We start from the raw sequence: 21,975 nt of genomic DNA on the forward strand, positions 1-21,975 counted from the left end.
AAGCAAACCCTATACCTAAAATGAATACTTTTAGAGTTATCGAGGAAGAACTTTCAATCAGTAAAAACCGCTATTCATAACTGTGTGGAGTAATCTGCGATTTCCGAAAAACACAGAAAGAAACTAAAATTCGATTATTTCATAACTAAATTTGACATATCAAGAATTGTAATGAATTATTCGTAATTGAAAATTGTATTGGCTTATGGATTTCTCAACAATCCCAACGAAAAATCAATTCATGGAATGTAAAATTCAGTTATCCAAACATCGAATTTTAGTTTCTTTCTGTGTTTTCCGGGAGTAACAGACAATTATTAGATAACACAGTTATAAATAGCGGTTTTTCCTCATTTGAAGTTCTTCCCCGATAACTCTTGAAGTATTCATTTTAGGTATAGGGTTTGCTTAAGTAACCCCCACAATTTTTGTACGTAGAGTCGACTGAAATAATAAAAAATATAGGTTCTAATTTGAAAATCTTGAGTTTTGATGAGTTTGAGTTGTCCAAGTTCATGATCCTCTTATAAACACCCTGTACATTTTTGGCCCAAGCCGAAAACAGTCTTATAATACTACGTATTTGCGGAGTCGAAAAAAAATTTTTTTTCGAAAAAGGCTTTTTCTGCTGAAATATTAAAAAAAATGTGAGTCCTCATCGCCACTTTTTTTTTCATAAGAATCCCAATTGTTCATGAACCGTTGAGTTTTTTTCAAGGTATGGCATATTGCCGAAATTGCCATAAAAAAAGCTATCTAATGATGCAATAATATACTAGCTGGGTGTGCCATTTGAAATAAGGCAGTAGAAGGCTGTATTGTGCCCTCAGAGGAATGGATAAATTTGGATCTCCTTCAACACTTTCAATTACAGCAGCAATGTTTTCGGTCGATCCTGCATCGGATGATGTATGGGCCTCAAGACATCAATAACAAATCCATTTTCTTTGAATTTTTTACTTCCTTATCATTTGGACGTTCAGATGGACGATTATGTCGACCATAATTGGCCCGTAATGCACTCACTAGAGAATCATCATTTTTGTAGTTAGTTTTCACAATTTTCATACGTTCAGTAGTAGAAAAACTATCTTATAGTTGAATGACTAACCTTCAACTGAAAATATGACGCTTTGAATGACAGTTCTGTTTGACATATGTCATTGAAATGGAGCTGTGAAATCCGGAATAACTCATTATCACTTAATAGCCTCGAGGAACTCTTGTTTCATAATTAATTTCCAGCTTATCTCCATGGCGATTTAAAAATTCGATTAGGAAAATAGAAGAGTCTATAACAATACGGTTGCTTTCAATTCTCGACTACGTATTCATGAAATTCAAATTTCCCTGTGGTTAATTTATTTCCATTCCTAACAGAAGACGAATGTTGACACAATACCTTCATTTATCCTTAGTTAGGGTTTCTTGAAATTCGGTTATTTTCCTTCAATCTCCAGTTCCTTTCCTCACTCTATTCGTAATTAGCATATCGTTACATCTCTCGTTACACCCTAATAAATTAGAGAAATTCTTGATCACAGGGTTTCCACATGAATAGTTTTGGAATAATATTTTCCTTGCGAATTCAAGTGTCAAAGTAGAGAGCTTCAAATAAAAATAATTCAATCACAACATTATATATGGATTATGGATAATATAATATTCTTCTTGTGAACATGGTTAACAAAGAACAAATAATAATAATAATAATAGCAATTTATTTTAAAAATTATCACAGTCTAGACAAAATTAATCACAGAATGAACAATCTATCACAGAATGAGACAAAAAGAAACAGGTCAAGCGAGAAAAGAAAAAAAATTTTCAATGCTGGATAGAACAATAATCGTAATACTCATCCAGGCAATACGGTTCACAATCCACCAAAAATCGACGAACCTTGAAATCAAAAGAGCTTGCACCATCAAGATCCCGCATGGATTTAGGTAATGAATTGTATAATTTCATACAAGAATACAGCACACTATTCTGAGACTGTGTCAGAAATAGTCTTGGAAGATGAAAAGTATGAACTTGCCTTGTATTGTTAATATTTTGAAATTTATTAAACAGGTATTTATGCTTGGATACAAATTGCAAAGACTTCTAACAAAAAGCCCAGTGACTGTTAGGATGTTATTGTCCCTGAAAATATTTCTACAGGATTCCCTAAAATGCATTCGCAACATCAACCTCAATGCCATTATCTGAGTAACAAATAGGCGACGCGCGGAAGTGCTGCCACCCCAAAATATTATACCATACGCTAGTCGCGACTCGAAATTAGCATAGTAAACAGTTTTTAAGATATCGACGTCAACCTGACGTTTTAGTATAATACATTAATGGAAGAATTAACCGATTAAAGCTTTCTATTTAAAGAATCAACATGCACATGCCACTTTAGGGTACTATCAATGAATAACCCGAGAAATCTAACAGATGTCCCAACTGAAACGTTACAGTCATCAGTTATATTTAAAGATGAAAGAAAATCATGTCGAGAGCGATCAGTATGAAAAAACACCAGCTCGGTTTTTGTTGAATTTAACTTAAGGTCATTATCAGAGCACCAACTCCCAATCCTCCCAAACACCTCCGACGCACCCTCAATAACTGAGGAAACACTGTTACCACAAACGACAACATTTGTGTCGTCCGCATAAAGAGAAAGTTCATAAGAAGGTGAGTCAATAACTCTAGGTAAGTCATTTATATACACTATGAAAAGCAATGGGCCCAGTACGCTGCCCTGAGGCACTCCAGATGTGATCTTGATTTCATCTGATAAGTATCCACTTCCTTCATATTTTAGCTCTACTTTTTGAACTCTATTGGTCAGGTAGCTTCTTATAAGGTCCAATTGCCTATCACGTATTCCATAATGCTCAAGCTTGTCCAGCAGTTTTCGGTGGTTAACACTGTCAAATGCTTTGGACAAGTCGAGAAACACACCCAGAGGAATATCTCCTCCATGGTCAAATACATGATAGTTTAAAACAAATATACATTTGTTAAAGTTTGTTAAAGTTTCGTTGTCAAAAATGATATCATGTGTCGGAGTAGCTCCGTTAGTTAGGTATTGTTTTACTACAGTTAGAAATAGAAAGGGTCTGACGTAAAGTCAGGAGCTTTTGGACGCTCGTTCATTATTGCGCGAATTGTGACCTGAAGCTTTAGACTATGAACTATTTACTTGACAGAGTTGAAGTTCAGGTTGTTGGAACAAAAACCACCTCTCAGACCATTGCCAACATGTTTCGATTTTATTCTAAAATCTTCTTCAGGGCTAGTCTATTTTGTGGTTTCTTTGTCAGAACCATGAAATATATGAAACAACTTATACTTTTGGGCACCATCAAATTAGAATTTAACGAAAGAGTTGATAAATCGGAAACAGATTTGTCTGTTCCTCAAACCAAAAACTCATTCTGCTTCAGACTATCCTCATTTTTCTTTCTGCTTGAATTTTGTATGATTTTTTCAACCCAAAATTTTAAACAAAAATGTTATTGAAATGGTTATTTTATATGTAGAACATTTCATCTTGGTAAGATCTGTTTCCATTGAAATATTAGATTTTTTTTCGATGTATGTTTTCTATATTTCTGATGATGCTTTCCATGAACACAAAATTCTGTACGAAGCTATACATTATCATACAAGCAAAATCTCAAAACGATTGGAACCGTAAGTTTTTCTGATTTTCTGTGGAAATGATAATGTGAGCAGGTTAAAATTTGGCACGGAGCTTTGAACAGCATATCATCATATCCACAATTGACTCCTCCGGTGTCTTGAATTTTCTATGGTTTTGGTTACTTGATTTCATACGGAATGACCATTCCATATCTATATGCAAATTTTCATCTCTGTGAAATGCTGAGATGAACAGAAGAAAACAATATTTCTAACGGCATTATACAGAACACCTAGTCGGATTTTTCCCAGCAACGAACTCAATCGTGGTATTCAACTGTGTGAAGCTGCCACCCCCGAATGCGAATTTTGAGCTAAAAATTTTAGGATTTTTTTTTTTTCATTTGTCCAGGCACCGTTTGAGAGATATAAGAAAAAAAAATCTTTTTCGTTCATTTTTTGAGCAGCACTTAAAAATGTTGAAGGTTTAAAATGCCATGGATCGTTTGTCCAATATTAGTCCACTTTTGTCTAACTGCAGAAACTGAAATATCGATCATTTGAAATTTCGGAAAGTGTGAAGTTGGTAGGTACCCTCAAATACGAATTTTAAGGTCAAATTCTAGGATCGTTTGTCCATCGTAGGTCCATGTTTGTTCACCTTTTTTTTTATTTGTATAGACACCGTTCAAGAGATATATGGAAAAAGAAGTTATTTCCGAGGATTATCTGAGTAGGACACCCAGATTGCGAAAAAGTGTTTTAAAAGTAAAGGCCGTTTTTCTATGGTAAGTCTAATTATATTTAGCCATTTATATGTGTGTCTTCGCCTTCAAAACTGTAATAATCAATCATAAAAATGTTTCGAAGAAGTAAGGATCCAAAATTTCTTGGAGAAAATCAAGGTATATGATATGTCTAGGCCCTATTCGCAAGACGGAAAGAACTATTGATTTTTTATCGAAAACCCTCGTTGGATAATGGATAATGTCACCAAATTCAATTTTGCCAATTCGTTCGGCCAGCCGTGATTGACCTGTGTAAGAAGTTTTCGTTATTTTGTTTTAATCTATGAATTCATAATGGCAAATTCTAAAACAAGTTGCATAGAATGGGCTCCTATATTCCAACACGAATGGGAAATTCGAGTTCTGCAAGTTCCGCGGGATGAAGAATTATGGCGGTTAACTTATCAATGGATGGATCGCATGAACTCTTTGAAGAACCTGGATTTTATAGATTCCAGCTCATTTACCCTAGTTTATTTCTCAGGGATAGCCTAAGAACACATCTGCAATAGTTTATTCTAACACAAGTTGCAAAATTGGCTCCTATTCCAACACGAATGCGAAATTCGAAAACGAGCGATGCTATAATGAGTTAATTCAAAGGATCACCAATATACAGGGTGGCCACTTTTTTAATGGGATTATATTGGTAACATTTAAACCATAAGAGTTAGAAGGTCGGTCAAATGGAGAAAAAGTTGCATGCATAGAAGCATTATCAAGCAGTTCAAACAAATCGAGATTAGGCCGGTTTTCGAGATATCATAAGAAAAGTAAATTATGTCATTTTGATTTTTCTTTTTTTCCCACTTTATTTCAAATATTATCAAAAAATGTTACAGGAATTTGTTATTCGACAGTAAATTATCCTCAATTTGACGTAATCAGATTTCGTATCCAACGTTTCGTGCTCTCTGGGCCACCCCCAACCCTTCATTTTTTTCAATACGGACCTGTATATTTCATGACACTTTTCGAAATAACTTTTAACGCTGAATTCAACGATATATCATACAATGTCATTCGAAGTTGATTTTCAGGTGATTTTGATCCTCATCCAAATTAAATGGTGTGTATGTAAGAAAAAACAAGTCTATTAACGATATCAATGTTCTGACCCAAATTCAATCGAACCCAGAAAAAAAATCGAGAATTGTGGCCAGTGAATGGAATTTTTCAATAACTGCTGTTAATAAAATAGTCAAGAGACGCGAATACAATGATTTTAAATTTGAATACCAAGCCTTGCAAAAATTATATCGTAATGATCTCAAAATAAAGTTCGATTCTGTAATTTGTTTCAACGGAACAAATGACAAATACAACAATAGTGATACCTCGCGAGAAAATTGAGAATGTATTGGAAGGTATTGAAAGAAAATTGGATAAGGGTCAAAATCACCTGAAAATCTACTTTGAATGACATTGTGTGATATATCGTTGAATTCAGCGTTAAAAGTTATTTCGAAAAATGTCATAAAATATGCAGGTCCGTATTGAAAAAAATGAGGTTGAGGGTGGCCCAGAGATTACGAAACGTTGGATACGAAATCTGATTACGTCAAATTGAGGATAATTTACTGTCAAATAAAAAATTCTTGTAACATTTTTTGATTATATTAGAAATGAAGTGGAAAAAAAAGAAAAATCAAAATGACATAATTTACTTTTCTTATGATATCTCGAAAACCGGCCCTGATAATCTCGATTTGTTTGAACTGCTAGATAATGCTTCTATGCATGCAACTTTTTCTCCATTTGACCGACCTTCTAACTCTTATGGTTCAAAAGTTACCAATACAATCCCATTAAAAAAGTGGCTACCCTGTATAATAATTATCAGCGAATAGCAAATTATACCTAACAAATCGAAATATATCTTAGCCGATTGGAGTTGCATATTCCTGTTTTTGTGTATCATATAAATACCGAATCGGGAAAAAGTTCCTAGTACCTATTGAATTATTTTTATGGTAATAAATGCAAAACTGATTTCAATAAGTACTCACTTGCTTGTTCGATCTCGCAATGGCGTGGATTTCTCTTTGCAATAAAGGGAGATGCGATCGAAGAAGTGGTAGCACAAATGGGCGCAAGGGAAAATTCGTTACTTCCTGTAGGGATTGATGAAATTCTTCGATGCTCAAATTCGAACTCTGAAATAAATTTGTTTAGTTATCTTAAAAAAATCACTTCAAAATTGAAAAAAAAAAGATTAGACCACTAATTTGAATTTAGGGGCAAACAGCAGCCTGATGGAAACATTTTCATGAGTTAATTTTTCTGAATTTTTCGTATCTTGTTGAATATAACCTCCTGAACAAGGAAGTCTATGGGTCCAACTATGACTAGTTTTCGAGTAGGGATTCACAACTTGGCTTGATATTCGAGTTACTTAGCTCAAGCTACTTGAGCTTGACTTAAAATCAACTCAAGTTCAAGTCAAGTAGTGTTAAGTCAAGTACTTAATGAATAAATACTTAACTTGACATTGAAAAACTATTACTTGGCTAGAACTTGAGCAATTCCGGCTACAGCCTACTATTTACACTCTACAAAAATATCGAGTCTAGCTACATACCTAAATTTGAACTTCTTTTTATTTTTTTGTTTGAGTAGTAAGCTGGAGCCAGAATTGTCAAATAACTTTGTTGACAGTTGTTATGTGAAACCATCTTTGAGTTTTTTTTTAAATTATGTAGAACAATTTCCACAGGCATTGCCAGTTCTATCTACTATAATGTAGAGTGTTGCATGATTATGTAATCGATAGGACTTTACTTTTAAAACAGAATTCAGGTTTTTACAAAACTCAAGTGATTTCACGTAACAACTGAACAAAGTAACAAGTTATTTGACAATTCTGGCACCAGCCTACCACTTCAACAAAAAAATAAAAACGAAGTTAAAATTTGCGTAGCTAGACTCGAAATTTTTTAAAAATGTGAGACATTTTTGAATTCGTAAATTTTTTCTTTATCACCCCACAATGAGAACCAATATGGCGTCTCTAAGAAAAAAATTGACTATCGCGTCTCTGAAACAAAGGAAAACATAAAAGTCTGAAGACACCATTAAAATCTCCATATTGGATACCAAATTTCGTGAAGTTATCTCTAAAAACAAATGTTATACAGTCATACAGAGAAAAAGAAAATCTCGATTTTTAGTTTTTAGAGATATCTCGGGAACCATTGGAGATATTTTGGATCTGTTTACACCAACACACTCATCCCTAGATTTAAAGATATAATTAGGGAGGTTTCGTTTCACTGCGACCTAATGGTCTATTGTGTCCCCATCAGAGCTAATCTCTCCATAACACACTCATCCTTAAATAACGCAACTTTTTCGTAATTTGAGCCACCCTGTATTTATAACGCTTTTCGATATCCCTGTAGTACCCCTATAAATAGTTCTAACCCTGTATGAGGGGGGTGGGCGTTATTACAAAAGTTGTCAAAAAGTTGTATACAATGAAAATTTCATCATACAGACTAACGATAAAAGACACGTGGGTATTTACTTTTCGTTATTTTGTAATTGTAAAATGAAAGATACTCTACAGGGTGTCTCATATTTCGAACACTTGCACTGCATCTGCACTGAAAGCCCACAATTATTCGTGAGACATCCTATATTTGAAGTTAAACACCCATATAGAGAAATCGCAAAACACCGAACTTGACAGGCCAATCAGAGCGAAGAGCCAAGTTTCGAACCAGAGTAGAGCTGCTGAATGGTTCATTTAACAAGAATGTGACATAGTCAGTACCATGCTTTTATTGGGATAGAATTGAACGTATCAAAACCTATAACTCACCACTAAATTCAACACAAGACTTTTGACCCTTTCTCCAATATCAGGACTAATGTCATTGCCAAATTGCACCAAGGTACTCAAGAACCTCTTAACTTTCACTAAAGGTCTTGTTACCCCGGAGGTCAAGCATCCCAACGGTTGGAGCTGCGGATGAACTCCCTCCAAATTTACAGATAGAGCCGTAGAAGCTGGTAAAGGTGGAGTTAAGCTGTCATTCGATCCTCCGTTTGAAGGAGATGGTGGTCCATTCGAAGGATGATTTGATTGATTGGGAGAGGGTGGTGCTTGACGGGCGCCTTCAGGGGAATCTGGGGTTTTACATCTTGCCTCCTTGTTGGCTGAAACAAAATATATTTCGTTAAGATTTCAGAATATTATTCTAATGCATTCATTTTTGAAACTTTCATCTTAGAATATTTCGCGATATAATTTTAGTATATGATATTTTTGGATATCGCACTCAGAGCCATCAACAAACAGTAGTTTTAGTCTGACTAATATTGCAGAGTAGGATTATTAGAATGAATCAGCTTTACATTTTTGACTCTTCAGTTCTGAAAATTTTAATATTCTGTGTGTATTTTGTTATACTGATAATCCATAAAGACTATAAATAAACTAGCAGTTTTGGATTCATTGCTTTTTCCAGTAACTCAATGCGATCATTGCGATCCTATTTAAACAGAATTTGTTTTCTAGAAACTTTACTTTATCGTATTATTTCACCTAATCAACAACTATTTCCATACAAAACAATAGAAGATTCTTCAAGATTTATGATTTCATTGATGTTTTCAATATTCAATTTTCAAATACATTCCTGGTAAATTTTTTCTTTGGCACCTTGTCATCAATAATTTTGTAGAATGTAGAAGGGTAGATAGATAACAGTCATTTATTGTAGAACAACTGGCTATCGACATTGGGTACTTCATGTAATTCCGAGCAGAATGGGCTTTTCATAATTTCAGAAGAATAAATGATAAAATAAGATTATTCTGCATTTAGTTTAGAGTCTGAGTATATGAATAAGACGGTCATAAAAGAAGAATAGTTAGCTCGAAGAGGGTTCTTTTTCAATTTTTCTTGGACGTTCCCTGATATTTTTTTGCCCCAAAGAAATAAAAGAAGGAAAGCACTGACGACAAGTGGACAGATCTTGAGCGCACGTTCATTCATGCGTAATTCACCCTTGTGGATCACAAAACTATAGATATAAATGTGGTCTCCAAGGGTGCAATTGTCTCCTGACTTTATGTTTCTAACTAATAGTATTTCTTCTCCAATATTCTTGTTGAATTTTCTAATGAATAGATATTTTGGTTTTCTCTATCACAAAATAATATGACGCACTGAATCCAATGTACCTTGATGTTGTTTACTCCAATTACTCGAAACGTTCCATACATTCATATAATATATGTACCTTTATCAATTCATCAGAAGAATCTGGCTCATCTAAAAGTTAGGCTAGGAACATAGTGAAGCGACCAAGAGGTGCGAAGAGGATAGCAGAAAGGATAGCGTTTCCCGAGAGTAGCGGCGATGACGAGGTGTCATCTCATAGAGAGGCGAACAAGAAATCAAGGCGATAGTCGAGTTTGATTATTATAGAGGAGGTGCGTTTCCGAAAAATGGATTTATACTGTTAGAAAATTCGCTATTGAAATGCTGATATGTAATGAAAAATGATGAAAATAGAAGAACTTGTAGTGTTCACGAAATTAATAAATCTAGGAAAGTACATGGTGAATTTCATCACTTGTATAAAGAATTACGAGATCATCCAGAGAAATAACTTTCATATTTCCGTATGAATATTGCAACGAGTACATTCTGGAAAAAATTGAATCTAAATTAATGAAAAACTGGACTAATTTCATTCGCCACCCTATCACTCCCACGGATTAATTACTTGTTTGTTCAATTTCATCCGATACAGCATCCCATAAATTGTCCAAAATATATCAATTATGATGTTGAGCATGTCTCTGATTGCATAATTACTTTTCACAAATATCGAACTTATGAATGCGTCAATATTCAATTTTATTTATTAATTGCCCAGCCGCGCGGCGATGAAAGAAAACAAACTTGCCCGATCTCGCCTCTATCCTCGCTTAACCGCCTCGCGCAACCGCATTCGGGATCGCTGCACTATGTACTACCCTATTAGAATATATTTGTTTGAATTCGCCTCTATCCTCTCTACTATCCTCTTCGCACCTCTTGGTCGCTTCACTATGTTCCTAGCCTTAGGGTTTAGGTAATGATAATTCCTTTCAAGACAACAGGGCAGATTTCCAATGAAGAATCATCAGAAGTACAAGTCAAACTTCCATTCGTTGCTTCAGACGATTCTCTAACCCTTCTCATCGCCAGTTTTCTAAGTTGTTTGCTTGTTTTTCATGGTAGGTTAGGACAAGCTTTCCTTTATTTTCCGTTTTATAAATGTCCGAAGGGAATCTAAACATTCTAAACTCACAGAAACTGTGTCACCTATCCTTCATTGATGGCATAAAACTCATTAAACAAATAATTGAATAACATCTGATGCCTCTGATTCATTTAATGCATATACTGTCAATAAATTTTATCATTTTAGTTCAATGTTCCCTTTTTTGTGAATATTTTATGAACTGTATTATTTGTTATGCCTAGAGGTTAAGTACATTGTACCTTGTGTCAATGGCCTAGCTGCTGAGACACGTTAATTTAAATAAAAAAATATATATATCCATTCACCTTATGATATAAAGAGTTTTGCGCGTACAAATATCAGTCTCAATCCAACTCCAGAAATGTGGCGTCGCGTGAAATAGTCATAAATCACAACAAATTAGTTCTAGCTAAATGCATGTCGTGAAATAGTTGGTGAAAAGAGGTCTGAATATAGTAGACAAAACACTGCATATATCGAAGTCCCTCAATTCGCTACTCGTCTAATTAGGCAAATATCCCCCTATTCATGGCGTCTAACCTTCATTTACCCTTCATTTTGCTAACTAGTTAGTTCAATTTGTAATCTTCCTTTGCTGTGTGTAAGTTTTGGGATGAAAGTCGATATCACCTTGAATAATAGATTGGTTGAATTTTTTAACGCACATGGCCTAATAATTGACAGACAATACTGTTTTGTTGACATGTTGAAACAATCTTTAGAGGCGATGGATAAATCATCCTAGTGTTTTGCAGATGTCCTCAATGTTCCTAAAGCCTTCGATACCCTATCACATGAAAAATCGTTCCATATAATTTATCCCAATTGAGAATTAGCGGTTCGGCCCTTAATATTTCATATGATTATCTATTTGACAGATATGAAACGGTGAGAATTGGAGGAGAAATGAGCACGAGGTTGAGGGTGAAGATGGGAGTACCTCAAGGAACGATGTTGAGTCCAATACTGTTCCTTGTATATTTCTGAACATCACAAAAAAAAATAAATTTTATGTTACACTAACATACATATTGTATGTTATGCGGACGACACAGCTGATATTTTCTCTGGTAAAGTCTGGGAGGAAGTTTTGTTCACAGCTGAATCATATTCAAAAAAATCAGTTATGGCTCAATCATAATTTATTGAGTCTCAACATTGGAAAAAAAATATTTAACTTTATCTCCATCAGTGGTTGATCAACCGAAGCAGTTCCCGCGCAAAATTCATTCCCCTTTGATGCCGGTGCCACTACGATAAACAAGATAACCCGTATTAGCAAAAGATATTCAGAGTTACAAATAATATCTAGAAAAAATTGAGTTATTTGATACAAAAGATTCCCTGAATCCCTAATCAGATATAGTTGCGTTGCATGGTGGTGGTGCATTCTTTTCTATCATAAGATCTCTTCAAATGCCCCAAAAAGCGATAATAAAAATAATTAAAAAAAGTTCATTTTCTACAAGATAACTATAAAAATTCTGGGTTTCTCTACATTAGAACCGTTCTTAGTTATCAATGCATATTTAGGGTATAACATACTTACAGTAAAAATATGCATGAAATTGTACCTAACACAAAGCTCATGGACGTGACTACTACAGAATCTTCCACAAAAGTCTTTTTCATGCTATGGTTCAAAACTATTTAATCCTATTCCAACTAATCTGAGAGAAATAAAATAAAACAAAGAATTCAAGATAAATGTTGAAGAAGAATTCATTTAAAAAAAAAATGAAAGGTTCAAAATTGAAAAGGTAAATTTGGAAAAAATATCTACTTCATGTGGTGCCAGTGCTTCCTACCCCGTTTTTCCATTTTTCCTTTTCATTTAGAAATTGGATTTTTTTTATGCTGTTTATTAGCACTTCGTTTTCACATCACTCCGATGACATTCGTGCACTATTTTTTTGCATGGTATCATTTTGTATTGATTTAATTATTCTATTGGTTTGATTATGTACAATTTGTTCAAATCCGTGAAATGTTGGATTTACATGACAGGCATTCTTGCCTTGAACCGGTTGTTATAGGATTTGAATATAGATCCTTAATTATGCAAAATAAGTGTACATTGATATTCTGAATTACCTACATTTGTTTGTTTAGTCATTTCCACTGATATTTCATTATTGTAAAATGCAAGTAGGTAACCGAATAGGAAATGGTGTGAATTGCAGATGATCTCATTACTATCCTTGCAGCCTGTTCTCCGTCTCGTAATAATTGAAATCCTTCGAGAAACTTCGAAAAGCAGTTGAAGACAGAAATGCGTCGCAGAGGCGGAGAAAGGGTGATAAAATCTAATAAATTCACCTTTCAGAAACCGGCGAAAAACAATCAAAACTATGCACAATACGAACAAAGCAATCTATCACAAAAAACAATCGCCTGCCGCCGCGCGCCTGCATGTGCCATGCGCATGGCGCCATCTGTTGACAACTTTTGTTTTAATTACGGAAACAAAGCGCCCAAGAAATGTGCCTTTCAAAATAAAAGACAGATGGTTCCCTTTCGCCGTGCAAAGGGTAGCTCAAGGGGGAGACGAATTTTCTTACTTTTTTCATTTGGATTCATTTCGAATAGGAATTACGGAAACTCATTTCCGTTCGTTGGAGATATTCAGTTTGATTTATACAAATGAGGAAAATTTATGAGAATCGCGACAATGCAAATAGATCTATTGAGGGTCTGCATGGGGAGCTCGGAGGGATGAATCGATGAATGTTTTCGTTCCGAATGTGGATTGAAGAATTTGTGCTAACTGTTTGATGGAACTGTTTCCGAAACATTTCTTTCGATTCATTTTTAAACGAGGTCTCTTTTCCCTTTAATTAATTCTTCATTTGGGCTTCCGATGGACAATAAGGAAAATTTACAATGTTTCAGTAAATAAATACAATGTAGTTCATTCAGGAACGCACATAGATTTATTAGTTCTTTCATTTCAAAAACTGAACAATTTTCATTCTAATTGGATAGTAGTTAGTAGTTGTTATCTCCTTTTATATTACTATTTTCCATATTCCATATACCTCGAAATATAGAAAATAGAGAACCGAGAAAAGTCATTCTACCTCTTACGATATTGAAATTTGAAATATTTCAGTTGCGGACAATTAAATCATTCAATGAAAATTGAAGGAAAGGAAAATTTAAGATGTAGGGATTCACGGCTTGGCTTGATTTTCAAGCTACTTGGCTTGAGCTTGACTTGATTTCAAGTCAAGCTGAAGCCAAGTAGTAGTTTTTCAATCTCAAGTCAAGTCAAGTATTAATTTATCAAGTGATTGAATTCTATTCTACTTGAATTTCAGCAGTTTCATAGTGTAGTTTCACATCAATAAATAAAATGATGAAATGAGAAGGAACCTTTCAAAAAACACCTTTATTCATCAAACTTATTGTATGGAAGAACCTTTTCTGAAAAGGAACATAAATTAAATCACTATAAATCAAAACAAAAACAAAAAGTTTTGCAATATTAAGAAACCTCCAGGCTTTGTCTGATTTCATAATTTTTCACCCAGGGTCTAATACATATGTGGCACCTCATAGATTTGTCACCTAACCTATTGAGGGCTTTTGTAACTGTAAGAGCCGCTCTGGAAAATTGTCTTTCAACAGGAACTGAAGATACTGGCGTTGATAACAAATTCTTGTCCATTTTATTCAAGTTTGGAAGGATATTTCCGAAACTACCAAAATCTATCAATAAATTTCATAGAAATGTGAGAAAACTACTAATAAAGTCACAATGGCGAATGCTTCAGTCTCTCGGAGCTCGAGGAATCCCCTTATTCAGTCTAAGCGCTCACGAGATTGCAGAAATAAATGCCGTGCAATGCATGCATATCAAGCTCATGTAATATCAAGTAGCTTGAGTCAAGCAATAAATATCTAAAATCAAGTCAAGCTCAAGTAGGTAATTTTTCACGAGCTTGATTTTCAAGTCAAATAGTTGTTTTAAATGTCAAGCTAATTGGCTTGATGAATCCCTAGTGAGGTATCCCAACGAAAATTTGATTCCCCCCAGAACTCATAAACGAAGAATTATATAGAAACAGGGTCAACTTCTGTTTTGAAGGGGCGAATTTTCATCATGACTTCGTTCGTTGAAATTAAAAAAACCACCAGGTGGCATCAATCCCCAACATTTTTTGAATAAGGAAGTGTTTTCTATGCTTCTGACAACGTGATCAACACGAATTTGAATGAAGCTTGAAATAGTTACTGAAATATTTTTTCTGGAATATTTATATATTTTTTTCGATATTTTCCGTTACTTTTCTCTGTTTCTAGCAGAGGCATTAATATGTAAATGTAGATATTGCACTTTTACATATAAATGCTAAATTTTATTCGGTCCAATTTCGTATCATTTCATGTTTGGAACAAAATCTATTTTTTCAAAGCAGTTGTTATTGTAAGTTGAGATTTGATATAATAAATATAAAATAAATTTTATTGAAATTAAACCCAGTGTCAACAGAGAAGATACATTATCTGCATAAATTAAAAAAAATAAATAAAACCGCGTCAGTATAAACTTTTCTGCGGTAAATTTGAAGATTTGAATGTATAAATATGGAAGAACGAATTGAAAATGCCATAGGTGAGGTCCGTTGGCTTTATAATCAAGGAAATATTGACTAATTTTATTTCGAAATTCTACTGGAAATGTCTGATTAGGCGGTGAACATGAAATTTTGCACCTTGCTTTATATAATCATTATATTCAAATGCAAATTTTAACCTAGATCGAAGCTGCGGTTTAGAAATTAAGGAGAATAAAAAATTTTCAACTGCTATATTTACAGAAACCCTTATTTCTTAAGTTATCGCGTACACTGCCGGACAACCGACCGGCTGTACGGACGGACAGAATCGAATTTGAGGACGTACTCATCAATAGTGAGGCAAACTTTATCGTTGGAGGCCATTACCGGCTTAAAATTTGAAAAATCAAATAAAATCTATACATACATAGTTAGAATCTAAGGTTGAAATATCATTGAAATAATAATAATATAACAACAGTTATTGGCAATCAATCAAACAACATTTAATTGGTTTTTATAATTAATTATTATAATTTTACAAGATTCAATTGCTGATTACAATCAATTGATATTCGAACAATGAGCAGCAATGTAATAACAAATATTACATCTGAGGGATGTGTTTCTTAAGAATATAAACAGATTAGTTCATGTAATATGAAGTGCTAATTTGCGCAGCCTGCAATTGATAACTAGTGGAAAATCTCATGAATAGGAGAATAGTTTCCTTGGATGTGTTTGTCCATTGCTATCAATTAGATTCAGACGCCATTGACATAGTCCACCTGCTCCAAATTTTCAGAAAAGAAAGAGAGGGAGAGATCATACGTCTACGGGGACTGCGTTTGACATCCTTTGAGCATGCACTTGACTCGTTAATTTCTGTGCCCTGTCGCTAGGGGGCGGAGTAGGTCCGGTCAAACAATCACCTTATGCCACCTCGAGATAGGTGGCCGATATTTGAAACGTCTGTTCCGGACACCTCTATCCATGGCACCTCAATTCCTTTTGTCGAAGTGAATCATTTCTATACCTCTTGTCTTCGGCCATCACTCACAAATGACAAACAACAAAAACACGTAGAGTATGTAATCCCCAAGCTGCATGAAAACTGTGTCTCAAAACACATAATTGAAACCAAGAAAATAATGCAACATCACATACATTCTTCAATAAAAGCATTTGCTCCTTTCTATTATTTTTTGAGAGCTCGTTCACATGATAACGTTCGACCCTGATGACGAATCTATCATAAAATTCTATTCAGTCAGTTCGTTGTTTCGCTGAGCATATATTCCTTTTTTGATCAAGTCATATAGAGTTCAGTGTTGAGATAGGTTTTTCTCATTTTTAAATGATTATTTTCAAGTTGTAATAATCTTAAAATTTGGATTGATACTTAATTCTTGAACGTAAGGAATATGAATTCCGATGATTGAAGTAGTTGATTAATTGGAATGCAAAAGCAAAATAACTACTATTCTAAATTAGCGTTTAGATCTTCCAATACTGGACTTGAATTCCCACCTTCCACCTTTCAACTGAAACCGAATTCAACAATAATACTGTAAAATTCGATTTCAACAAGAACTTAAAATGACAGAACATCATCTCTTCTCATGTAGTACAATGGTATTTTTTCAATTATTTACCCCTCACATAAGTCAGTGCTATTCGATTTGAACGAGGCTGCTGTCTCTAATGTTTACCCATTCAGAAAATCCGCTTTTATGAATCCCCACAAAAATAAATTATGGAATTTTGAAATAGTTCATTTCCCTATGTTTCGTGTTATTGAAATACTAAAGTTCTTCCAATACGTGAAAAGCAAGTATTTTTTCTTCTTAAGTTTGTTCTCTACTGTTTCTGGAGTCTATTCCTAGTCTATAGTGCCATCCTGAAGAACGACTTTTTGCCTTATGAGCCACGTCTTGGAATTTTTTCCACTCGTCCATAAGCAGAAGACTACGTCTTGAGGCATTTTGCTATCACTGGATGATATATATGCGATTTCAGTCTTATGTCAATATGTAGTTACAGAAAGTCCTTTCATTACTTTAGCAACATATGATAGGTTATATCTATCACTGTTATATTTATATATTTAGTTATAGTTATAACGACCTAAATGAAGTACCGGTTATTTGTTGATCGCAACAAGAATTTCGAAGAAATTATACCCAGCCGCGTGTTCTTGATTCCAATATAATATTGGACTTGAATCACATAATCCAGCCATTTCATAAAAAATTCTGTTCTCGACGATATCCTCAAATTCACTTATTCATTTTTTTAGTTCTTCAATTCATTTTATCTGTCTTTTTATCTGTCTTCATCTTAAAAATAGGAAAGTTCAACTAATTCGAATTGATTCCCACCAAAAATTCAGACGAGCTGAACACAGAAACAAAAACTTAAATGGTTTATTTTAACTGGTGATTAATATTACAATAATTATTCTCAAGGTATATAACAAATAACAAAAATGTTGGAACTATGATTAATTCTTTGCTGTCATCCTCAATCATATCCGGACTAAAATTATTACTTATTTCAGCGTCGACTGAAGTAGTACCATATATGACACTTCAGTGTTATCCAGTTAGGATAAATGAAATAGTTTTGCTGTGAACTAATAACGAATAATGCTCAACGCATAATAATATACCATACTCGTCCAATATACAGGTTGTTTCACCAATGACGCGACGGTTAAGCTATAAAATTTTAGATTTTTTTTGGATACAGTTACCTTTCATTAGGCTTCATTAGAGCTACATTATCAACTTGTTTGGAAATACACAAATTGAACCAAAAAATTGTACCTTATTGACCAAACATGTTTTTTATTATGGAACATCATGTTTTTTATTGAATTTTCAGTTTCGAAAAGAGCCTTTTATAGAGAATTTATTCAAAATTCACAAAACAAGTTAATTTCATGAAATTTCTTGGCAACATATCAACAACTTATGAACAAACTTGTCATCTGTGTGTTATGCTCTGTCTAGACTTGAAGCAACATCTAATTATGTAATATGTATTTCCAATTATTTTAGTCGTTTTAGATCAAGAATCACATATGCTCTTTTTTTTGGGGATCCTCTCCATATGTGGATAGAATTTTCAAACTGAAGGAGAAAGCAGTTGGATTAATTTGTGGATCGTTATTCAAAAAACTAAAAGTTTTACCTATTGCCTCTGTACATGTATTCTAAATATTGAAATATGTTTATTTTATTTAGATTACTTAATTAAAGCTAACATTCACACTTTTTCATTATTAAATGACAACCAGACGTACTATACTCGGAATATGCATGATTTAGCAATACCAACACACAAATTGACTGGTTATGAGAAATCACCCAGATACATGGGTATTAAACTGTATAATGCATTATCTCTTGAAATCAAACAGGTGAAGAATAATCGTTTATTTAGTAAATCAGAGGAGGAATATTTGTTGAAAAAAAGCCTTTATACTCTCGAAGGATATTTTGGAGATTCTTTTCAATTTATTTTCTTATTTGCTATTTTTTTGTAATTTTTTTTCTGATGATAGGCCCTATGCCGATTGTTTTTTAATGTGAATATGTGGTTTGAAGGATAAATATACATTATTATTATTGTAAGGAATTTATGAAGCCAAGCTTGTTTAAATTTTCATGTTCTTGAATCTAACCGTTTTTGAGATTTTTAATTTTGAAATAAATCCGATATCAACATTTGATGAGTCATCAATGAATTTTCACATTTTCAACACCCAGTATGAAAAATGTGAATATCTCAATAATGGTAAGTTCAAAGCATTTCAAGGTATAATTTTCCCAAAAATATCCGTCCTTTATCGTTTGATCAATTATTCAATTTAACGAGATAATCCGAGAATGACCCCCTTTCACTTAATATCTCTCTTTCGGAAGAGATACAAATAAAAGTAGCTCAGGACTACAACTCATTCAACTTGTCATTAGCGCTTTTTCCATTTCTGTGTTTGAATTTCCATATTAGCCTATACTTGTGATTCCACTTCTCAGCTGATTTTCCCTATCGTTTTCCCGCACCAACTTCAGTTGCGAGGCGCGTTGTGTGTACACGATACCGACGATACACGGACGGGGTAAGTCCTTCCGAGACCGGGACGTGCCTTATCTTGGACCACCAACGGCCAGGAGAGCACCAGTACAGTGGCGTAAGAAGGGGTTCTACAACTGCAGTTCGTGCTATCTCACCGAGGAAACAAGAAGGCTTTCTAATTGAGCAGTTTCAACTATAGTTGAAATTTTTTTTTTTATTTTCATTTCGTCTTCTTCGTAAGGAAATTCAAACTACTTTTCTGAAGGTTTGGTATGAAACTATCATTTCATTATTCAAATTGATGAATAATCAATATGCGACTAAATTGTCCAATAGGATTTTGTGTGTTATCGAAAATGCTTGAAATAATAGTTATTTGTCTTCCTAGTCAGCAAAGTAGTAGATTAACTGCCGCGGCTGATAGTTCATAGATATACAGCCAAGGCAGTCAATCTACCATGCTGCCAAGTTGAACATATAATTTTTTCTTCGATTGTTTATAAATTAGGTATATGGGATATTATATTTGCAAATTATTACAATACTCATAATCTTTTTAATTTTCCTGTAGTGATAAATTGAAACGAAATTTGATAGAAATCGCAATTTTTGGAATGGTAGGTTACTATGGGCATGTATATGTCCATAATAATTATAGTTTGACTTATGACTTATGAAATACCTGGTAGTTTTTTGGTAAATATCGGATATACATATTTATATTATGGACAGTGATAGTAACTTAGAATTACTTACTCCTCCTGAAATAAGGGAGGTGGCAAAAATTATTGATTGTCAGAAAATATCGAATGTTTTATTCCCATTGAGATTAATCATTTTGCTGCCTAGGTAGGAAAAGTAATACTTTTCTGATTGTTATGTGTCTGCAAAGTTGATATTTGCTGTCAATCGAAGAAAAATATCTTTTCACTGAACATTTTCCAAGTTGATCACTATGAAAATATGAGGGTTATGTTCATGTGATACCATGAAACTGTCTTGTCTTGTCTTGTCGTTTCTTCAAATGTGGCGTGCACGTCACATTTAGTCGGATGTCTCGACTGTTACGTATAATCAACAAATGAGAAAAGTATCAGTTGAATTCAATCGAATTATAAAATCAATTTTGGTTTTAGAACTTGCCTAACCTACCGTAACCATCAATTCACTTACATCTATTTTAGCAAAAAGCGTGAACGAAACATCCACACTGAGGTAAAGATGTTTTGAATGTTTTTCTATTTTTCAACTGGTGGGTCTTGATTTAATTTTTTTTCAAATATTTTTAGAATTTCACGTTGGAGATCGAAAACGCATCTATTCAATGTAGCCTCTTTAAAAAATAACACCAAATACAGAGTTGATTGCTAGGGTAAATGGTCACATAAATGAGTGCTCTGATATCTCTCATACCTTCTTAGATATTTTTTTCATTTCGTAATGCATCAATTTTTCAATTACAATATTCATTAATATAGCTATAATAAAATTATATCATTTTCGAAGAAAAGTAGCACAAAAGATTCAATAAATACCCAACGTCAATATTATGCTGAAGAATCAAAACATCTAATTAATTTTGAGCCGAGTATAATACTGAGATCTCCTCCAAGTTTGCTAAGCGATCGATAAACTCGTTGATTTCAGTTTTGAAATTCATGGACGAAAAATGTAATAAAATTCCTCAAAGAAATTATTCGATGATTTGATATCGCATTGAAATTTATGTGAAAACCGTTGGAAATTTATGAATCTGAAGATACTAGGATCATCAGGATTCCTCAGGAAAGATCCTATACGGTTTCATCGTACTTATTATGTTTTTTTTAGTTTTTCAGGTTTTAGAGAAGTTTTTTCATTTTATATCTTTAAGTTTCAATATCTATGCAAATAACTTGAAATTTTACATTTTTAGGCATAACCACACAGATTTATGGATGAATAAGTATCTTTAAATACTTTGGATATTCTTTACCGCTTTTCAATAGCACTAATAACTATTTTATATGTATTTACTATTTATATGATAATATTTCAAATTAATAATCATAAATTGTGTTTTATTCTTGTTTCCAAACTTGCGATCAGTAATTTGAAATTATTTCCAAGGTTTCAATCATTCATGAAAACCCTATATTTCCTTCATTCGTGACCATTTGAAGTAGGTGTATGATATCTATAGCTCTCAGTTAACCCATCATTACTGAATTACATTATGTTATGATCTCAATGTTTATTCATCTCTAATTACCATTAATGGACATCAACGTTATGAAAACAACTCCTAAAATTTCCCTTCCTCGACGTACCGCCCCTGCAGGAAATCCACTTTGACATTAATGAGACGGTGAGCCGGTCGCGGTGTGCCAGTTCTCGTATCAGCTGTGTGCAGGGATGTCACTTATAGGTTATGTCACCGGGATCGTATATTTAATATTCGTCTAGAATCTCTAGATGCTCCCCTGCGTTGGGTGTCACGATATAGGTAGATCTAACAGGATGATGAATTCAATCAGTCAGCTCTTCTTTGAAATGATTTAATATGATGTTTTTATTTCAATTTGAATGCCACTTAGTCAACTGATTTGAAAATTTTGAGTTTAAATTTTTTGAGAGATTTTTTCATTAGGGAAAATT

General features: G+C 33.7%; 1 protein-coding gene across 1 annotated transcript in view; it reads right to left on the reverse strand.

Moving 5' to 3' along the window:
• LOC123670620 (protein CBFA2T1) overlaps positions 1-21,975 on the reverse strand; it is a 97,780-nt gene that overhangs the window by 17,168 nt on the left and 58,637 nt on the right. Inside the window, exons 3-4 of the mRNA XM_045604138.1 lie at positions 8,254-8,591; positions 6,440-6,586 (exon numbers count right to left, since the gene is read on the reverse strand). Coding sequence (XP_045460094.1) covers positions 6,440-6,586; positions 8,254-8,591 — 485 coding nt within the window. The remainder of the gene's footprint in view (positions 1-6,439; positions 6,587-8,253; positions 8,592-21,975) is intronic.

Source organism: Harmonia axyridis, chromosome 1, assembly GCF_914767665.1.
Source record: "Harmonia axyridis chromosome 1, icHarAxyr1.1, whole genome shotgun sequence".
NCBI classification, from domain to species: domain Eukaryota; kingdom Metazoa; phylum Arthropoda; class Insecta; order Coleoptera; family Coccinellidae; genus Harmonia; species Harmonia axyridis.